This window comes from Pipistrellus hanaki, assembly GCF_964339955.1.
Source record: "Pipistrellus hanaki genome assembly, chromosome: 3".
In the NCBI taxonomy this organism is placed as follows: Eukaryota; Metazoa; Chordata; class Mammalia; order Chiroptera; family Vespertilionidae; genus Pipistrellus; species Pipistrellus hanaki.
This window is the reverse complement of record NC_140505.1, coordinates 83,287,347-83,310,549: the sequence shown is the minus strand read 5'-3', so window position 1 is coordinate 83,310,549 and position 23,203 is coordinate 83,287,347. Positions and strand designations below refer to the sequence as shown.

Genomic DNA, 23,203 nt, shown 5'->3' with positions numbered 1-23,203 from the left:
CCTAGCTAGTAACCCCAACTGGTTACATTTTCAACTGGGATCAGAGAAAGAAGGCAAGGCAGCAGGATGACATTGCTTGTTATCTGAGATCAGACAGGTTTCAGACAGGTTTAAGTAGCCCAAAACCTAACAAACAGATAGAGGAGAAAAGAAAAAAAAGGAAGGAAAGAGAAAAATGCTTATAAAGAGGAAGTGGTAAGAGGCTTCTAAATTTCTGTTAGGTGATTCTGTTAGGTGATTTTTGTGGGGGAGGAGACATGAAAAATGTTAAGTAAAATGTCCTTATAAAGACAAAATCTATTTCTTTCTTGGCTGATGATTTGTCATTTTAGTCACTTCCTGCCTTGTGACCACACACTCAGGGTTGACAAAGTTCTGCAAATCAGAAAGAAGGGAGTTCCTGGTCACACGCCAGTACCATTGAGGACCGTTTTTCCACAAGGTAAATTTTCTTTATGCCTTTTTGTCATTTCTAAGTGCTTGTGATGCTTTGCTTTTTGGGTGGCTCTGTTTTAGTGGATTTGGATTTTGCTTTCAGAGGACTAGTGATCTGAGCACCTGTCAGCCGAGCCCTTTGTGAGCCCTGCCACCATTAAACTGCTCAGCAAGGCTGCAGCCACATCATGTGCCTGTCCAGAGTGGGACCCCTCAGCTCTCTGAGTGGCTTCTCCGGTTATGTATTGTTATGACCAAAAAAAAAACTATGATTTTTTTTCTCTTTTTAAAAACAAATCATGTTTTGATTTATTTCTATTGCTTTATTTCAGAGAGGCTATTTACTGTGATTTTATCTGCTTTAAAAAAGTTTTCAAGAAAGTGCATATTGATCATTTAGAAGATTGTACCTAATGGTGGTGGTTTAATTTTTGCTATTTTGGTCCTGTATTTTTCTTTAAAAAAAAAAACCAAAAAATCTTCTTTACAATACTTTAGTGGATATATTAACATCTTGAATCACATGTTTATATGTTACTAGTTGTCTGAGTGATTTTGATGCCAACAATTTTTTAATGGGTGTGTTTAATAACCACATGGAGTTAGAGGCCACCTCTTATCCATTTATTCTCTAAAAATAAAAATAATTTGTGTTGCCTAATTGTACTTTTTCATAAATTTGTCTGAACTATTCATTATGATTATGACTAGACAAATGACTGTTAAATTTTGGATGAAATGTTTCTGTCTACAATAGAAATTCTTATAAAATTGACATGGGGTATTTATTGAAACACGGACTTCGGATCTTATAATATCAGCCTTTATTTATTTATCATTATCCAATAATATTAAGAACCACTGACAGATGATAAACATAAAAGCCATTCAGACTGGAAATGGATTCATTTTTCAGCATACTTAGCAAAACTCAATTTTTCTTAATCAAGTATAGCAACTTGTCTTCTATAATTACTCCATCAGGATAACTTTAAAAAATATAAAACACAAAAAACATCATTAAACAAAGGTGGTTTATCCACACACATTTTGATTTTAACTTTATACAAATCTATCATAATTGGTTACTATTAAATAAACTTGTTTAAAGAATATTTGCATAGGGAATTTTGAATGAAATTAACTATTTACCTATAAATGTGAATTTCTGAACATTGCAAAATGTGACCGTTAATATTATGTGACACATCTCACCTGGGAAAAAAAAGTGAAATTAAGAGAGGCAGACTTGAACCCCAAAAAAGAATAAAAAAAATATTCTATATGTTAGTTTAAGTAAAAATATTAATGAGAATAAAATAAATTAGGATGTAACAGTATGTCAGCATTTCCCTTACATTGGAGACAATAAAATGGAATGTGAAAAAGTTAATTTAAAGTAGCAAAGAGTCTCTTGATTTAAATGAAGTTTAGCTTGCTAAAGCATCGACATGCTATGTTATAGACTATCCATGCTCTTCATTCTAGCTCACTGCCAGTCACACCAGAGAAGAAGCTTCTGGGTCTTGCCCTTTGAGCAAGCACTGCTGTGGTGGGAGGGAGTTGTGCTGAGGGGACATTTCATTAGCAATCTCAGGCCTGCTTTTCTTTGTCACATTTTAAATTTTCTCTTTTTCACAAATTATGCCTTGAAATAGTTGGTAATTTGGGAAACAGTTTCAGTGTTCTAACATCATTTATAATTTGTCTTCTGAATCCTTTGGGGAAGGGGAGGCTAACAAGTCAAGTCTCATTCAAATATATCTATTTAAATGAGAGAAAGGAACAAGTAATAATAACACTTAACATCTATAATTACTTACCATGTGCAGCCACTCTTCGTGCATTTCATCATTTAGTCCTCTTTACAGATGATGAGTGGGCTGAGATCATAAAGAAACTGGCCCAAGATTACCGAGCAGTTGGAGGGGGCAAGGGGCTGTAAGTAGCCAGGGTTTCCAGCTTCATGCTACCTCTCTATAAGCATGTGTGTCTATTCCAGATTCTCTCTTCCACACCAGCATATTTTTTCCACCAGATATAGATAACTAAAGGCTTTTATTTCTGAAACTGACTGGAGAGATCTGGCACTCATTTTTAACAGGTAGGGAAGGAAGGTGGAAAGGAAGGGAGAAAGAGGGAAACAGAGGGACTGAGAAAGAGAGAAAGGGAGAGAGGGAAGAAGGGGGGAGGGGGGGAGAGACAGAGAGAGAAATTATTTCAGCAAACCCAGAAACATTTCTAATTTTATAATAAGAGATATCATTGAAGGTTTCATATAATAATGAAGTATTTTTTAATTAATGCATAATTTTACTAAAGAATTGTGTGCCTTCACAAACTTGCTTCAACCACTTCCCCAGTCTTATTTCTTGTCTCACTTCCTTCTGCTCTCTGATCCTCCACCCGCCTCACTTACTCACGTTCTGGGTACACAAGACCACAAGCCTCCAGAAAGTTCTATGCTATTTCACTTTTTTTTTTTCTCCAACTATTTCTTCCATTGCTTTTGCCTTTATTTGTAAAACTTCTGGTTATTTTTCAAGGCTCACGTCAGGAAGCATGCCCTTTGAATTTTTCCTAGTGGACCCCACCCTCTTTCTTTCACAGTTTCTTCTGTGTATGTTTGCTTAATGCTTTGATCATGGAGTAAGTATAGCAGCAATAGTACTGTTTTCGTTTCAAGTCCTTATTTCCTGACAACCTGAACTCCTCCTCTGTTCCTCCTAACACACTGTAGTTGCTAATGATTTTATTGAATTGCAATTTGTCACAAGTATTTTTTCTCAATTCCTTAGACAGTCCTTAGAGCTTTTTCTTTGATTTCACTTATTAACTTAATATTTACTGAATTTCTCCTTTGATTACTATGAAAGGAGATACAGTAATAATATAATATTTTGCTTTCTACCTTGCTTTTTTCTTGCCAAAACCCCTTTCTTTATTTTGGCCTCAAAGCACTAAACAGACATTGACTTCAAGAAATTTAAGAAATTGTTCGATAACCATTGAAAACAAGCAAAATTATAACCTCATTATCTTAGTCTAAATATATTTATTGCGCTAGAACTTAGCTACACTTACCAAACTATATACTTGATAATGAGCTTTTTGATAACAAAGAGCAAAGGACTGTATATCATTAACTTTTACTTAGTCATTTTAGATTATCCTCAGAAAATTCTCAAGTCAATTTATTTTTATTTCCTAAAGAGAAGCCCCTCTGTGTGTATAGGAGATATAGCAAACAAATTTTTAAATCAGGTTAGGTAAAATAAATTAATAAATTTTCTTATAAGCTTATAGTTATGAAGTAAAATTTCTTTGAAGTAAGATTTTAATGGCATTGAACTTTGACTAACAGAGGATTTTATAGCAGAGTGACATTTAGATTAATCTAATGGTCTTCCTAGTGTTCTTTTGTGTGCTAGTTTCTCTACCCACAGCTTATCAGCTAATGAAGTGATGCTATTCCATCTGCATGTTGAACCCTGCAGAAACAAAAATTAGAATTAGAGTTCACCAAAATATAAAACTAATTAGTATTGGCAGATTTCAAGACGTTTAAGTTTCTCCATTTTGGTAGATGGCAGTGTACTTCTCAAAAAAAAAGTGTTGCGGTTTCACATTGTTTTCATTTTGAAGTTTTAAGAAGTTACAACTTGATTAGATGTTCTTCTGTAGGAGTATCTCCATACAGCTGCTGTGACTGCTGGCACCCCGATGGCGTCTCGAGTTTGCTTCCCTCAGTTCCCTCCTGATTCAACTTCCTTGTACTGTGCTACTGACACTTCCTCTTGTTTTGGTTTGTCAATTTCAGTCATTACATAGTCTTCCCTGTAATTTCATAATCACTCCATCTTGTAAGATACCACAAACAGCAGAGGTGGGAAAAGACTTTCAATTTATCAGCTTAATAATAATAGCTAATATTTATGTACTACTGCTTACTTTGAATTGAATATTTTGTGAACATTTTTACTATATTAATGCATGTAGTCATCACAACAAACCAAGATTAGTTAAGTCATTCAAATACGTATTTGATTAATTTCCTACAGTTGAATCAGTATTGTATTAACTGCTGAATTCCAGGGAAACCTCCTGGAGTAAACAGGCGGCAGACCATGGCAGTATTTACACTTAAACCCTCGAGCTGAACTTAAATTATCATAATTTGTACCAAATAAATGCATCTATATTATAATTGCTTTTATTAAGCAGTCTATTATTTATCATCATCATCATCATTTATTTAGCCCCTCTATGCACTTGACTGAGTATTTGGTTTTTACCAATTTATTGACTTCTGCCTAAGTCACAAAACATGATCTCAAAAACTTTATTATCAGTCTTGGAAGATTAGAATACTTTTAGTAAAGTAGCACATTTTCTAATTGTTGACTGATAGACAGGAATAAGTTAAACAATTTAGTATTTAGACCCAAATACACAGGTCTATAATCCTATATAATAAAATCATAATATCCTAAGGGTCCAGTCTTCCAGTCAGTCATTCAACCAATCAAAGTGTAATATGCTAATGATGTGCTAAGGTCACTCAACTGCTCACTATGATGTGCACTGACCACCAGGGGGCAGACGCTCTGACCCATAGGTTAGCTTGTTGCTGGGTTCCAGCCTATCAGGTCTGAGGGAGCAGGCCAGACATGCTCTGAAGCCCTCCCGCAGTCCCTCCCATACGCCAACCTCCTGCATCCCACCCAGCCCCAATCATGCACTGGTGGGGTTTCTCGGCCTGGCCTGCGCCCTCTCGCAACCAGGGCTGAGTGCACTGGGCCTCTAGTTATATAATAACGGCCAAAAACAAGTATTCTAAAAACTGCAAAAGGATGAAAAAATTGTTTTAATTGTGAGTTGAGAAATAGAGGTAAAAAGTACCCACTTACTGAGTTAAAATAAGTTTTGCTCAACTTCAGAGTCCTACATGCATCATCCCCACTTGCAAGTAAGTTCTAAGGAGGCTTGTTTCTCAAATATGGCTGGGTTTTTTGTTTGTTTGTTTGTTGTTTTTTGGTGGAAAGAAAAGCTAACATGTGGAATTAAGGAACTAGCAAAGCCACCGTTCTCTGGTTGTAGCATTGATTCTTGTTTTAGTCCAGTTCCAGTTCCATGGAATGATGGATAGATGGTATTTCTCTCTCTCCCTTTCTCTCTCTCTCTCTCTCTCTCTCTCTCTCTCTCGCTCTCGCTCTCGCTCTCTCTCTCTCTCACACACACACACACACACACACACACACACACACACACCTTGACTGGCTGAGCTAAAATGAAAAAGAGATTATGTTCTCCATAGGCAGAAAAAACAAAAATTTAAAAAAGCCAAATTCAGCCGGCAAATTAATTATGCAAGTGAATTGCTATCTCACAGATAATTTGTTTTCTTTTTTTTCTCTGGTTGCACTTTCCTGAGGGAAGTGAATTAATGGAATAATTGCTTTGCACTTAATAATACCCTACATTTTTATCCCTGTCTTGTAGTTACCACTAAAATTTATCCAAACTGTGTGTCCAAATGTATGAAGTACACAAATGTATTTGTATAAAATTTGCATCTTCTTCCTTATGGCATAGGCAAAATTTAGAATTAGAACTACATCTTTGTTAGCCTCGGGTGTGGCATTTTAAAACGTGGATCATTGGCACCTCCTTGACATTGCCAGCTCACATTTCCTTCACCAGGAGGACCAGATTAAAAAGAGTGGAACAGACATTCCTTATAGGAAAAGCTATATAATAGTGCAAATTGAAAGTAAGAAAAAATGAGAAACAAATAGGCAGTGTTATATTATTGAGCCTCCTTTCATCATCTAAAAAATGTGAAATGAACTTTCCCTGTCATTTCCAATGCTACAATATATAAACATTTAAAAATTTTTCCCTTTGGAAAGTGGAATATTAGAGGCAACCTTGGGGAGTTTTTCAGATTTTTTTCTTCCCTCACTATCTTTCAACTTGAGATTTTTTTCATCAATATATTCCTGATCCTCTGTTTCTTTCTTATGATCACAGAAAAAGGCAATTGCAACACAATCTATTGGGTGATCATATTCAAGGGTAGGCAAAAGTAGGTTTACAGTTGTGAGTACTCAAAACACAATTTATTCTTGTATTCTTATCTATTATTTATTGTATTATTTATTTGTATTACAACAGTAAACCTATTTTTCCCACCCCTGTATAATGTATATAAAATACAATGTATATAAAATATAATGTATGTAATATATGTAGTCAGTTTTTTAAAGTATATTTTATTGATTTCAGAGTGGAAAGGAGAGGGGGAAAGATAGAAACATCAATGATGAAAAAGTATCATCCATTAGTTGCCTCCTACACGCCCCCTACTGGAGATTGAGTCCCCAACCTGGGCATTGAGCCCCCAAACTGGGTGTATGCCCTGACCAGGAACTTACGTGACCTCCTGGTTCATAGGGTGATGCTCAACCACTGAGCCATCCCAAGCAGGCATAATGTCAGTTTTCTTAAAGCTATGAGTCTGAGTGTGTGTCTGCAATTTTTGTTCATGAAACAAACAGATATGGTATAAAGAAGAGATCAAATTTGGAAGAAAATTTGGATTCATGTTTTAGCCTTTCACTATATGGGGAGTCTGAACAAATGTTTTAAGCCTTTGGAAGCTCAGTTTCCTCTATAAAATAAGAGAAAGTCCTATATATTTCCCAGGTCTGTACTTGGTTTAATTTTCTCCTTCCCTTGATTTTATTATCCTATTTTATCAATCTATGTGTATATTTCACTCTTCTACACTCATTGAGCCCTTGCTATTTGCTAGGCATTTAATACATGTTAGCCTTATATTTCCAGGTAAAAGCTGCATAAGGTTAGTGTTATTATCTTATAACAGATGACCAAACTGAGGCTCGGGGAGGGTCAAGTCCAATGTAAGTGCCAGAGCCAAGATTTACACCTTGCCTTTTTCCATTATATAGTCAGTTTCTTAAAGGTGCAAACACATGAATTTAAAAGGCATTGTCTCTTCTAACATCATCCAGTAGCTGCTTTCTAATAAGTCTAAATATTCCTTTCTGTGACTGGCTATTGGATAATTATTCCTAATGTCACATTTCCATTAGGCAGAGACCCCAACTCTACTTTTGATGGGTTTTCTGATGTACCAAACATATTTGAAAAATAAGCAAATAAATGCTTGATGATTTTATGGTGCAAAGGCCTTTAAACTAGGGTTATGAATGTATTAGACTATTTAGTTAGCACATTCCATTGTAAGTTGGTATTAATATTTGCAAATTAAACTGTAACTTTAAACAAAGTGAAGGTAAGTTAGCCCATCAAATTAAAATTTTCTGCTTCAATTTATCCATAATGCCTCATTTTGGTGTGTGTGTGTGTGTGTGTGTGTGCTGTGAATGAGTTTATCATTAGAGATTCTCAAAGAACATTTAATCTAAGGAGCCTATAGAAAATTAGGTCACATTATTAAGAATAAATAGAAGCTTCTATTGTCATTGCTAATATACAAACGTTACTGCACATTGTCTCAGTGGTTTTCTAGCTCAAACTAAGACAGAGAAAATGCCTGGAGAGTCAGGAAGTGAAGAGCAGATAGATGTAGAGCACAGGCTAACAGAATCAGTCCCCGAGTACTGTGCACCCAAGAGAGGAGGTGTTATTGCCCCATAGTTCTCATCACAGATATCCAAAGATCTATTTTCTCTTCATGACTCATAATGGATGTGGTCAGGCTTTTCTTAACGTTGCTGTAATTTTCCCCCTCTGACCATACTTTCTCAACTTTTAGAAGGTACTTTCCACCATCAGTATATTAAGTAAGGCTAAGTCTAGAGCCCTTTGACCATTCAACATGAGATCAGCCAATACCAATGCTGCTGGCTTCTAGCTGGTATCATCTACCAATTGTCCAGTATCTTTTTGAGACTCATTTCTAGGATTCTTGATGAGAAACTTGGCACCAGAGCCCCAACAAGACAAGCTAAAAACATTTGAAGATAGGGCACAGATATGAAATCAAAATTTACATCTCCCAAACACCCATAACACTCATGTAATTGTGGATTTTAGATGGTGATGTTAGATCAGCGTTTTTCAACCGCTGTTCCGCGGCACACTAGTGTGCCGCGAGATGTTGCCTAGTGTGCCGTAGGTGCAGACAAGACAAGAATTTTATAATTTTTCACTATTTTGTTTACTTAATATTTCATAATAAAGTAATTATAAAATACTTTCTTTGTGTTTATTTGATTCCTATTCAAGAGAATTACTTTATATATAGTCAATATAGGCACAGAGTTAAATTTTTTAACATTTTCTAATGGTGGTGTGCCTCGTGATTTTTTTCATGAAACAAGTGTGCCTTTGCCCAAAAAAGGTTGAAAAACACTGTGTTAGATAATATTTCATACAATTTATAGTGGAAATTGGGTTTGTTCCCCAAGATTATTTTGTAAAAGTTCTAGTTCTTTATGTTTCCCTTTCTCCCTTCCTATTTCTCTTCCTTCCTTCCTTTGCCAAGCACAGTTTTGTGCAATTTAACACTTTGTCTCATCTAATTAATTCTAAAACAACCTTGTGGAGTGAGCACTATAGTTGGATTATTAATATTCTCCTTTAACCTATGAAGAAACTAAAGCTCAGAAAATTGAAGTAACATGTACAAAACACACAGGAAGAAGATCAATTTTTTTTATATACCATATTACTTCCTATTTCATTTTATATATGTATATCAAGCCTAATTTTATAAAGGAAAATAGGATCATTAGCATTTAGGTGAGGTTTATGGGATGCCCAAAATAAATTCTACTGGCTTAGACTGGGAGGAAGGTCTTGAAACATGAAGAAGCAAAAGAAACTTCTCCTCTTATTCTCCTGTTCATCCTTATATCTAAGATGTAAAGTACATTTCATCTGTACTTTTCTCTGACTGTATATCTCAAGGGGTATTTTAATCCTTAGGTTGTTTAACACTAATTTACTTCTGTTTTTCCCATACCATGGCTAGACCAAACCAAGATTCAGAGGATCTTCTTCTCTTTTCAAACTAGTCACTGACTCACTTTGAGACTTTGAGGAGAAACTTCACTTTTCAGGGCCCACAATTTCCCATCCTGCATAATAAAACCCTAATATGCAAATCGACCAAATGGCAGAACAACCAGTCACTATGATGCAAACTGACCACCAGGGATCAGATGTTCAACGCAGGAGCATCTGCCCCCTCCCCCTGCCCCAGAGAGAGGTGACAAACAGTGGTGATCAGGGGTTGGGGCCAGCAGTCAGACATCCCCTGAAGGCGCAGACTAGACTAAGGAACCTCCTCCCCATGCACAAATTTTGTGTTCTGGGCCTCTAGTTTTCCAATATGTCTACTTCTCTCCCTCATTTTGCAGTTCTGTATTTCCTAAATGGGAGGTGGTAATAAAAGGAGGAAGCTATGTACATATGAACAAATGAACATGGCTTCTACACAGAATCATTTATTTAAAATATTTTTTAATTGATTTTTTACAGAGAGAAAGTGAGAGGGATAGAAAGCTAGAAACATTTATAAGCTTCCTCCTGCACACCCTCCACTGGGGATGTGCCCTGCAACCAAGGTACATGCCCTTGACAGGGATTGAACCTGGGATCCTTGATTCTACAGGCCAATGCTCTATCCATTGAGCCAAACCGGTTAAGTCTGGGCGGAATCATTTTGTTGTTTAAGGAAAATAAGGAGTATTTTAACCAGTCAACTGCCATGTGTCCAAAACAGAAACCATCCCCATTTCTTCCATATGCTCTGGAATATTTACAAATTTAAGTTACCATTTTCTTTACAAACCCAGAGATATCACTAACAAGTCTGATTTTAAAATTAGGCAACCTATAGATGCTTATGGCGTACAAAGGGTTAATTGTGTAAAGTGAATGCAAAAAGCATTGTAGTTTAAAAAAAAGGGGAGGGGGGGGGAGGCGGATTGTAATTGAAGATATCAAGGAGAGCCTAAATCACCAGGTTTCCCTTCTGGAAGTAAGAGCTAGTGAGAAAGGAAACCACAATGCCACTTCTCCAAACTCTTCTGGAGTTTTACCTCCTGCATCCCTGGCCAGTCATGCTAAGCTCTCAAGAGCTCCCCTGGTGTGCTCTTGCCTGTTTCCTTACTTTGCAGGGATATTTTCTCTTACATGGAGGAACGGAGTGCCCTTCACCATTCTGTTTCTTTGGAAAGCTACTACTTCTTTAAGATGTAACTTTCCCTTCTCTCCTCAGGCAAAGTTGAGTACTTCCTTCTCTGCTCCTATAGCACTATGGTAAAAATACCTTTAAAGCAGTAATTTCCAACTGTTTTTATCCCATGGCACACATAAACTAGTTACTAAAATTCTGTGTCACCAAAACAAACAACAACTTTTTTTTTTGCCGATCTGACAAAAAAATTGGTGTAATTTTTATTCATTCACACCGGATGGCTATTGTTGTATTGGCTGTTGTCATTTTTTATTTGACAATCTAAGAGAAAAGATATCTGTGCCCCTGACTAAGTAGGTATTGTATGTTTTAAGAAGTCTTGCAGCACACCTGTTAAAAATTGCTGCTTTAAAATATTCAGATTAGTGAAATTTTTAAGTTGTGTAATCATTTTTGTCCACAGGACTGTGTGTCCCTCAAAAGCAAAGAATGATGAAGATAAGAGTATTTGGATTACTTAGAGTAATAGCTTCATCTTTCTATTTCCACTATCTAGGAAAAGTCCAGCATTTGATTAAATATAAGTGGATGACAGATGTAGCGGCTTCTAGTGGAGAGGATCTCTTTGTCCACCAGAGGCAGGGAACACAGGCAGGAGTGGTCAAGACCAAGCTCGGTGATGTTCATATTTTTCTTTTTTAAAAATATTTTTATTGATTTTTAGAGCTGGAAGAAGGGAGAGGAAGAGAGAGAAACATCAATGCAAGAGCAAAGCATGAATCAGCTGCCTCTTGCTCGCTCCCCTCGCCCCCATCAGGGATCAAGCCCACAACTGGGGCATGTGGCCTGATAGAGAATCAAACCAGCAAACTTTCAGTGGTGTACAGGATGGCACCCAACCAACTGAGCCACCTGACCAGGGCCATATTCTTCTTAACTCTTCCCTCAAGGTGTAGAGGAACTGAAGGAAATAGACAATAAAATAAAATTTCTCAAAAGAGCTTAGGAAGAGCCCCAGTTGTAAGTAAAATCTTGCAGAAGTGGGTTTTAACTAACCTGAGGTCAGAGCTCAGTAGCCTGAGTTACCCCAAAGGAGAGCAAAGCAATTTTACATGCAGAAATCCAATGGCCAGAAGCACTAAGAAAGGTGTCCCTCGCCAGGCCCACATCTTTCTTGGCCTGCAGGAGGCAGGCAGTATCGACTAGGCTCTGGCATAAGCAGGTAGCTTCCCCAGTTCATAGCAATGTGACCCTGGGTCACTTTTTTAAACCTCAGTTTCCTCATCTATAAGGAGAAAATCTCAATAATGCTCCATAGGATTATGGTGAGAATTAAATATGACCGCAATAAATGCAAATCGACCGAACAGCTAACTACCTGCAAATTACCAGTCGCTATGACGCTCATGGACCACCAGGGGCAGATGCTCAATGCAGGTGCTGTCCCCTGATGGTCAGTACACTACCACGGAGGGAGCGCAGCCCAGCCAAAGCCAGGCTCATGGCTGGCGAGCGCAGCAATGGTGGCAGGAGCCTCTCCCACCTCAGCTGCAGGCATGTGGTAAGGAGCAAGGGTCCAGTACTGCAAGAGGGATGTCTGACTGCTGGCTTAGGGGGACATCCACCAAGGGGTCCCACACTGTGAGAGGGCGCAGGCCAGGCTGAGGGATGACCCCGCTCCAATGCACGAATCTTGTGCACCGGACCTCTAATAATGTATATAAAACATTTAGCATTGAGTACCATTCAATAAACATTAGCTGGTCTTCTCATTTGTCCTTCAGTTATTGTTTCCTCTGACTCCAGTATGGATAGCCTTTCTACAGATGGAATATAGATTAATCATCCTACATGAATAAGGATAAAGACTGATCTTTAGGCAATCTCCTTCTCATCTGCGGAAATCCAAGTCAAATGTCCCTTGTGGAGGGCCATGCATGGCCCTTTCTGTGGATCTAAAACGTCCCCCTGCATTCCAGTGACTGATGTCTCTCTCCCCTACTAAATAGTCAGGGTCACTTCTTATCTTTGTGTCACCAGCATATAACCCAGGGCCTGGCATATCTGATAGTTATTTGACAGATTTTTCTTAAAAGAAGAAATGTACAATATGTGAATTGGCTTATGGCCAATTTAGACATAAGAATTTAGACATTTAGAATTTCCAGAGGATGAATTTCATAATCCAGATAGTGATCTGTAAATTGCATTCAGATCAACTTTACCACCCATTCCCAGTTACCTGGACACTGAGTTCATGTTCCTGGCTTGGTTTTATCCTCCTTTCAGTCACTGCTCCATCTCCAAGTCCCTTTCCTTCCACCTCAGCAGGACTCAAAGTCGGACACTGTGTACTTACACACCCATTGCCAAGCATCACCACAGCCAACAGGGTTTGCAGAAGCAGCTTGAAGAAGCCTAGTACTAGGCTGTACCACCTCAGCCAGAAATCTCAGGTCGTTGTCTGGGCAGGGCCAGGGTGAATTCCATGGTTAGTTTGAAGACTGTCTAAGGAAACTTGCTGCTCTTTAGTCCCCATAACTATGCATCCGTCATTTCTCCAGCCAAGGGTTTCATGTAACCTTGAAGCATTAACTTGCCTTGTCCTAGGAGTTTGTACCTTTCAATGGGATGGATATTATAAGTATCTATAACAAGAACATAATTATTAAACTCCTCAGAGAAGGTGACAATCGACTTCTAGGTCCCTGTATATCATTAGTTTACAGTTGCTTTGTTCATGTCTACAACTCATTTCCTGAGCCCCTGCTATATGCCAGGTAATGAGGAGACACTGTGAGGTGACTTACAGTTTGTGATCTCATAATGTGCTGGAAGACATGGATACGGGCACAGGTGCCATGCCGCAGAGGTCTGAACCAGAGTTCAAAGGAGGAAGGGCTCACTGACCCCCACCCAACAGCCAGAGAACAGAATGTCTGAAACCATGCTGATTGTTTTTACAAGTCTGTGGGTGCGATTTTAGTATTCACCTGTAAATTTGGCATTATGGTCTTTTTAAGCATTGTGCCTGAGGGATATTTTAATATGGTTTGATTTGGGTTGCTCAGGAAATTCAGAAGGCCATCATGCAAAGTTAAGAATGAATACACAGATGAATACAGGAGACATTAACCTTGCCTTGATCACTGTAAATTAGTCAGTGCCAATAGTATGTGCATATAGATATGGCATATGTTATTTGTAGCGTGAACCTAAACAATACCTTCTCAATGCCTAGCTTAAGTTTTTCTTCTTATACAGGAAACATACATGAATTATATTCATAAGCTATCTGAAATCATGAGGGAATTATACTTATTATTTGTTGAGCAGGTCTTAAAGAACAGCACTTCCTATTAGACTAAAAGCTTATTTTAAAGGACAGAGGAGAAATAAGGAGACCTGAATTCCAGATCCAATGAGGTCATTGACACTAGGCACATCCTTTAGCTTGGTTGTCATTTCACTCTTCTGTGACAGAGGAAAAGTGTCCAGACAGATAATCTCTGAGGTCCCTTCACCTCTACATTCTATGACTCTGTTATTCTTACATTATCGCTTAAAGAATGTGGCACAGACCCAGAATATAGCAAAGAAAACTATTAAAGTTTTAAAAAGTAAGCCTCCAAAACCAGGTTAAAAGAAATGTTTAGAAGCCCAGTGGCAGTCATCAAGGCATGTGACAGAATTTTTATGAATTGAGCAGCTTCTATTATTCCCTCTGAGAATAGCCCAGAGAGAGGGAGCTTGAATCGTATCAGAATAGATTTAGGTTACAGAGTAGGGATATGAGACACCAGAGAGGTGTAGAGTTTCTGTATTTGGATATTTTTAAGAAAATAGTGGATGGTTTTCTTTCTGGGACAGTTTGCGTGCAGTCTTGCCTAGAAGCTAGGAGGGAATTGCATCAGCATGCTGTATGTAGCCACATCCCAGAAGCTGCTCTGGTAACATTACCGAGCTGTGTCGAGCCGCTGAGCAGTGGCCATCTGCTTCGGTCAGTGAGAAGAATGCATGTGAACTGAGCTTTACTTGCTGCTGAGGTAAGAGCAGGAGCCAGGTGGGGATGGTAGGTGTTGGATGTATTTTAGAGGAGGCACCTCCTGGAGAAGGGCCAAGGCCACGGCTCCTGAAACCCCCGCCCCTGTTTCTAGGCTCATTTGAAATACACCATAGCCAGACTCAAACTTCTGCATACACCTGTCAACTGGTGAACAGACTTTTGGAATTTTTAAATTGGGAGGGATTTCATCTCTCAATTTACAGATGAGGAAATGAGGCTCAGAGAGGCAAAATGGTGTCTGATGTTACACAGGTCACCCAACTCACAAGTTTGGCACTTTCTCCCACTCCCTGCTGGATATTTCCGTTAGGGTGTCCTTGGAGATGTACAAGTGTGTAAGTTCTCTGAATGCCTTTATTGTGTGGGCTGAGTTAGATGTTTGAGCATTTTAATTTTTTGATAAGCTTTTGTGCTAATTTCTTACTCTTATTTAATATTTTCCCCTTTAACTGCGTATTTATCCTTTTATTTATTCATTTTTTTATCTTCATAACTTTTTGCAATAAGTGAGCTGTACTCTCTGTGTTCCATTTGAAACCTGACATGTAACTTTGGGCTCATGAAGTCCCAGCCTTTTTAACTCCTATGCGTGTAACCCAGTAACTAGAGCAGTGCTCATGGATGGAGTGAAAGAATGAATGTATGAACAAATGAGTGACATCTGGTATTGAAGTGATTATATAATAGTGGATAATCAACTAGCCCATATTAAAAGACAACTTTTTTAAAAAGATCCAGTGATATCTAAGCTTTCAATAGAGGAAAGTCTGGATCTTAAAGTCCTGGTGAAATGAAGGGAAGCTGTGGAGCTTCAAGACATTAACACTAGGAGTATCATCATTTACAGCCCAGGGAGAGATACCCAGGCAATGAGGGCCTTCCAACCTGCACCTGGAGTATTCCTTTTGCTTGCAAAAGGTTTTTTCTGTGTCACTTTCTACACAGAAAACAGAGGTGTTGGGGCATGTTGGGTGAGAGGAGAGAGGCTGTGGCACTCCTTAGCTGGTGACAGAGCCACGCTCTGTATGCTGTACTATATACAGCTTCTGAAGCCCCTCATGCAGTGATCAAACTACAATGGATCCCAGAGCAACATTAGGCACATTGGGTTTGGAGTGATCTGGATTGTTGGCTTCCCATGACTGTTTATGTGGCCCAAGATAGTGAGAGAAAAGGGCCACTGAGTCTGTGCCGTGAATAGCCTTCCTTGGCCTTGCTCCTCTCCCTCTGAGACTGAAGAGACAAGAATTCTGTCCTTTGAAGCAGCCCCTGGAAGAATCGATGAATGCGCAGGGAGAGAAAGATAATGTGAAAGAAATTTTGACTTGACAAAATAATTCATAAGAGCCCTTAAGTGGTTATCTGTATTTGAAACTATTTATAATTATTTCTTTTTAAAAGTCATTTTAAAAATACATTTTCAGAACCATCTTTTATGGAAAGTTTTGTGTATATCTGTTATTTATAGGCAAGTGACATTTCAAGAATATATGGTAAATTACTCATAGTTAGACCCCCCTAAAATGGTCTATAATGTGAAATGAAGGGAACAGGAATAGGTGGAAGTAAAGCTCCTTTGTTATCTAAGTTTCTAAAAAATTTACAGGTCTTTTATTTTGTGTTGAAGTCCTATGTACTTTATGTTTTACTTCTTTAGCCATCATAGTCTAACTCTAGAGATTGCAATATTGATCATGTTCTAGATTACATGTTGTTTTGGATTACTTTCTATTCATTGAGGTGTTGGGAAGTGGTACAATTTCCCCCGGGATACACACTGAAATTATTGAGATAAAGCTAGGAATTTAGGTCCTGAGTTTCCAGTTTTACTTTACTCACTGTGTCAAGTTGCAGGAAAAGTAGGACACACTCAAAAGAGTCCCTTGGCAAAGTGATGCCAGGTTACAAGTGCATCCCTGGTCCTGGCAGTTATATAATTGGGCATCAACATATTGAATCAAAGCACTGGCCAGCACTATCACCTTTCAGAAACAATTCCATCCCACGAGCATTTCCCTCTGGATAGGTCACCTTTTATCATTCTTTCTGCTTCTTTTCATTATTTGTTTTCTCGGAGAAAATTCAGCTTACAGTTTTACATTTATTTTACAGGACATATTTCCTTTTGTAAGTTCTTTAGCACTGTATTCTATAGTAAGAACCTGCAAATAGTTTCTATATTCAGACTTCAGGAATTGGACTCAGTTGCTTTTATCATAAGACGTCATTCTCAGAAATTTGCTTTTACTACCAATTGGAAAATACCAGCCTCCTTTAAGTAGGGACTCAAAACTTACCAACTTAGAGAAATAAATAGGTTTTGTCACTTTTGCCATGTGAGGGGTTATTTGATGTTCTTATGATGTTAAAAATAGTCTTATAACAATGAACAACCAGTGCCTTATTTGGACAAATGTCATGGGTTTCTATAATTATTGACTTAATAAATGTAATTGCTCACAGAAAAGCTAGCAGCCAGATGTCACTTAGAAAATGGGTCGAGATTTTTCTTCTTAGATTTTGTATTGAAGATACTAGTGTATGTTTCACTTCTTTAGATTTGGGCAGTGATCCAAAATTCACCACTGATTTACAAGAGACCTTAAGATGGCTTCAGGCCGGGCATAGTCAGATGATGCAGTCGTTAAAAAAGGTCACACTTCCTGCAGGAACAGTACAGCGGTTCTGAAGAAATGGCTCTTGGGAGGCACATGCCTTCCACTTTTTCAGGCTCCAAATAATTCAGCAAGTCCCATTACTATAGTGACCTCACTAGAGTCTGTTGCCAATATGGTGGCAGTAATTTGCAAACCAAAACACTCATAATTGGCTTTATGAATTTTACCAGCATTATTATAACTCATGCCTTCAAATATGTATGCATTAAAATGGGTGTGTTTTTTTTCTGGGCAAACACATTAATAGATTATGTAAAGTACCTAATCTTTTATTCTAACCCCAGTAATATCCTTCTTAGAAATCGTCTGATCTGCATTGCCCTCCTGTTTCTCTGCTTTGTGAAAATGCTATTTGCACACTCAGTTCAATCATTTCTCAGTTATGGTCTGTAATGGCCCTTTTAATGGTCCCTCCATCCTTTTGCTGCTCTTTTCACCTGCAACTGCATTGACCTGGCATTGATTTAAGAACTTGTTCATAGCCGAAACCGGTTTGGCTCAGTGGATAGAGCGTCGGTCTGCGGACTGAAAGGTCACAAGTTTGATTCTGGTCAAGGGCATGTACAATAGTTGCGAGGCACATCCCCAGTAGGGGGTGTGCAAGAGGCAGCTGGTCGATGTTTCTAGCTCTCTATCTCTCTCCCTTCCTCTCTGTGAAATATGAATAAAATATATATATATATATATATATATATATATATATATATATATATATATATATTTTTTTTTTTTTTTTTTTTTTTTTTTTTTAAAGAACTTGTTCATAGACAAAGCATTTTATTTCATTGGACCCTCAGGCTCCTTATCTATAAAGTTATTCCTTAGATTCCTTCTATCTCTAAAAATTTTTTGTGTTTCCAGGACTTTCTGCTCATTCTGATGGTAAAGGCAACTTATCTATTTGTGTTTATGCCCAAGAAACAATAAACAGTATCATAGTAACTTAGGCTGTTGACTATTCATTTTCCAATTCACCTTTTAAGCTATTTCAAGCTACTCTCTTTTCCTTTAGTTATTAAATAACTTACGTATTATAGATTTTTAAAATTTTCAGACTGTCTCACTATATGGCTTCTCTGAGCTGAACCTATTTATAGGTCTACTAGAGGCCCAGTGCATGAAATTTGTGCATGGGGGTGGGGTGTCCCACAGCCTAGCTTGCACAATCTCTAATCTGGGACCCCTCAAGGGATATCCAACTGCCTTTTTAGGCCCTTTCCCACTGGGACTGCTGGCTCCCAACCGCTCACCTGTTTGCCTGCCTAATCATCCCCTAACCACTTTCCTGCCAGCCTGATTGATGCCTAACTGCTTCCCTGCCAGTCTTATCCCCCCCAACTACCCTCCCCTGCAGGCCTGGTCACCCTTAACTGTCCTCCTCTGCTGGCCATCTGGTGGTGGCCATCTTGTGTCCACTTGGGGGCGGCCATCTTGTATGTTAGAGTTATGGTCAATTTGCATATTACCTCTTTATTATATAGAATTTCTAAAATGTGGTTATTTGGATGCTCAGATTTTTCATCTTCACCTAATTGGCATGGCTTAAAAGCATTATTTTACATTATATTACACTTAAAGTAATGCTTTTTTTCACTTTCTAGTTTTTTCATTTGGATTGGGCAGTGTAATTTTTAGGTTAAAATGGTTTTCTACTTTTTCATGATAGCATGATCACTTTTTTTTTTTTCCCATTTCAAAATTAAGTCTTTTCTTCCTTGGCCTTGCTCTTGACCCTAAAATGTATTTTCATTTCTTGTATTTCTGCCTTTTCTTGTATTTATCACCAGTCTCTTACAATGGTCTAAAATCTACAACTCTTAGGTCAAAGAAGAGGGACAAGTTTTGATTTAGAAATCCCTTTCATTCTCTTTACTTTTCACATTGTTTTATGCTTACCAGGTAATTAAGTCATTGTAGACATGCCTCACCTGAAATGAAGAACAGTACCTGGCTTGTAGTAGGCATTCTTTAAATATTTGTTAAATGGGTGAATTTATTTCGTAATCTTATGAACATTATGAACCAAGAGGTATTAAGACACCTAAAGCCTAGAAATTAGGGCCGGCCAGCTTTAAGAAGACCAGATTTTACCAAAAGCCTTGTTAAAATATGGTGAGAGAGAGCCTTCTCTTAATACATACATAGAGTTTTGGTAGAGAGTACAAAGGAGAATCAAGCCAAATTAGTCACCAGAATTTAGTAAAGTATACAAAGTTATATACTAATTTCTTAAAACAGAAGCCTTGATTTCTGTTTTAATACATGAAAGCAAAAGCTCCCTAAGTTATAATACCTAGATATGTTCTCTATATTACAATTATTTTTAATCTTCCCTGGGTTATACATATTAAAGGTACTTAATGAAAAATTCAGAGTGAATGAATGGAAGGATGAAATGAGAGTTGAGCAGAAATATGAAGGCATTGAACCTGAATAGACATCATGGGAGAGGAGAAAAGATTGAGAGTTGGAATCCTGGTTGCTCTTCTACCTACCTATGTAATCTAAGATAGTGTACCTTAATATCTCTGAGCTTCTGCTTCCTGCTCTAAAAAATGAGAATATATATACTTATGCCCTAGCCTTTATTGATGGAAGTTATATATATATTTAAAAAATTGTGTTTGCTACATCCCTCAAATGTTTTCATTTTGAGATCTGGGTAAAGGTATTACTATTAACTTTACTTCTGAAGCCTAAAAAAATTGGTTTTGTTTATCTCATATAAATAGAGTAAATTATGTAACTGATTATGTCGTCTTTTTTGCATTAATTTCTGGAGAACATGGAACTAGATTTTCAGCACACTTCTGGAGAAATATGCAGTCCTAATCATGTATTTGAAATATTAACACTCTTCCCTGCCAGCATCTTATTTCTCCTCACAGATTGCATAATCTTATTGGCTAAGTTCTTAAATCTGGATATATCTTTGTAACCTGGCTCAAAATGTTTTTGAAACAAGACAGTGAAAAAGAAGAAAGGAAGAAAAAAAAATACAGGAAGGAAATAGATAGAAAGACAAGCAGACAAAAAAAGAAGAAAGGGAAGTGAAGAGAAGACAAGGCAGTCGGATGGATAGCCAGGCCCTACCTCTGAGGGTTATCGTGATGTATAAATGAGATTGTGTTTGCTTATACAGTTAAGGCCTCAACATTTTCTATTATCCTTCAAAGAACCCAGTATACCAAGGCCTTTTTAAATAGATAAGATAAACGATAATAAAATTAAATTTTATTGATAGTAAAATATATGTTTAAGGAATTTTAAAAATAGCTATTTATATATATTTAATTCCACAATTTTTAAATGATGTTCCCTGGAGTTTGCACTGGTACATAAGGTGACAAGGAGTCGGGATAGTAGAGGCAGGAGGGCCTTGGGGTTTTTTCAACCAAAGGCTCCCAGAATTGATTTTGTGGTTTTGTTTTCATTTGTTCACTTTTATTTACATGTAAAGTTTCTGTTAACAAATGGGAAAACAAAAGTTTGATAGCACTGATATATGTACATGACAGGATAGTAAGTTGGGGAATTATGGATGTGGATTTACAAAATTAAGCATAATGCATTTTTATGCTTAATTTAAGTGTTAAAATTGTTTTCATTTTTGTGTGCTTATTGGTTGCCACCAGGAACAAGTACAGCATTATAGAATAATGTAACAAAGAAATAATGTAAAAGAGAAAATCAATTTAAAACATTCTGTCACAAATTTAAAATATTTTTTAAGTCAGTAGTTTCACTAACATGCCCAAAATATAATTATAGAAATACCCCATCCTCTATACTCCCACCCACCTCACCAGGAAATCCGTAAGATTTAGTGGAAGTCCTATTTGAAACAACTGGTGTGGATTAGCTAGGGACATTATATTCTCCAATATAATCTATTTTCTGTTTCATTCTCTTTCTACCTACCCAAGGCAGCAATAATGCACAGGAAAAGAGAAGTAACTCCAGCATCAGCATTATATTTCTCAGCAAAACTGGCCTTTCTGGGAAGAGAACACCTAAAAGCCCCTCAGATTCCCATATATCGATTATTAGTCAAATTTTCTTCCTTTTTCCCTAAATGTTTATAGAACTTTGATAGCATCCTTGTAAGTTATAAAATGTATCCGTTGTGTTGGCCAAACATTAATTTTCAATATGAACATGACAATGTGTCTAAAAGACATCTAGATAAAAGTAAAGTGGGTTTTTTGGGGTTTTTTTTAGTTGTATATTGCTGTGTAGCAAACTACTCCAAAGTTTAAGGATTTTAAAACAATCATGTTATCATCTCTCTTGATTCTGTTGGTTTAATGGGTACAGCTGGGTGATTCTTCTGCTCCATGTGATGTTAACTGGGACTGTAGACACCTGGGGGCTCAATGGGCTGAAATATCCAGAATGGCCTGGTCAGGTGGCGGGCAGTGGAAACTGCCTGTCAGCTGGGAACAAGCAGGAACTGTTAACCAGAGCATCCAATTCTCCTTCATTGGCTTCTTCATGTGCCTTGACATCTCATTGCATGGCGGTGAGAGGAACATTCCAAGAATGAGCATTCCAAAAGGAAGAAAGCGGAAGTTTCTCATTGAGACATGGATTTTCTATCCTTCTAAATGGTCAAGGCAGTGACAGGGTCAGGCCAGATTCCAGGGGAGAGAAATCAGCCCTGCTCCTGATGCAAGCAGCAGTCCATACATAACAGGGAGAGGAGAGACTGGTGAGGGCCATCTTTGGACACCACCATATGGAAGGTTAAAAAAAAAAAACACAAAACTATTTCCTACACTTTGAAAGATAGTTATAAATCATGAGGGATGCAGAGAAATAGTTCTTCATTTAAATAAATGGAAATTGCTTTTGAAAGAAATTGGCACATTAGGAATTAATGTGCACAACAGTCATTCCTTATGTTCTCCTCCTCTGCAGATCTGTTGCCTAAAACAATAAAAAATGGCCAGAGGATCAGTGTCTGATGAAGAAATGATGGAGCTCAGAGAAGCTTTTGCCAAAGTTGGTGAGTAGAACTGATACCTCAAGTGGCACAATTCTCTTCTTTATTGACTTCAGGGCAGATTCATTGAAATGGTAAAATGAAAAAAATAGCAGAAGTAGCAAGAATACAACGATATTGGTTAAAGGAGTTAGGAAATTTAATTATGAAAGATATCTTTTAAAAAAATGCTTCTTTCTCTATCAAAACATGGAATATAGGCCCTTTCTTACAGTAGCTTTTCCTGGAAATGGCTCTTGAGTCTCATCTTTTTATTGCATCTACTTTCTTTGTTTTTGTGTTTTCTATGTGGGGTTTTTTTGGGGGGCTGGGTATATTTTATTTATTTCATATTTTTTTCTTTTTTTATATCATTAAAAAAAAATTTCTTCACAAACCAAGCTTGACAGTTTGGAAATCCCTTTGTACAGTTTATAAAATAATAACTTCTAAATGAAGGCCTGGATTCACCACCAGACCAAGCAATTATGTAAACAATTTCTGTTCACCCTGTCATTGCATTTTCAAGTCAAATTGCTTCCATAGGGTGGAACAGCACTACATATGATGCATAACTTTGAAACATTAGTCATCAGACATGCTAGGTTGCCAGGCACCTGACGTCCCAATGACAAGGAAGGCATCCTGTGTTATGTTTCTACTTCTGATTTACACTCAGAGGAGTGTCAGCCAAAAGACAGAAGTGCTGCGGGGTCAATTGTATTCTTGTATAATTTCTCCTGCGTTGAGTGGTGTTTATTCTTTGATTTCTCATACTTTTTCTTACTCCTTACCTCCAAGTCTATGATTTATTATTATTTTCTTGTCTGGTTTTATTAGAGTCC

At 37.5% G+C, this 23,203-nt stretch overlaps 1 protein-coding gene across 1 annotated transcript in view; it reads left to right on the top strand.

The window, feature by feature from the left end:
* Nucleotides 1-223: 223 nt before the first annotated feature.
* LCP1 (lymphocyte cytosolic protein 1) overlaps nt 224-23,203 on the top strand; it is a 62,189-nt gene continuing 39,209 nt past the window's right edge. Inside the window, exons 1-2 of the mRNA XM_084879389.1 lie at nt 224-442; nt 22,295-22,382. Coding sequence (XP_084735515.1) covers nt 22,319-22,382 — 64 coding nt within the window. The 5' untranslated portion in view covers nt 224-442; nt 22,295-22,318. The remainder of the gene's footprint in view (nt 443-22,294; nt 22,383-23,203) is intronic.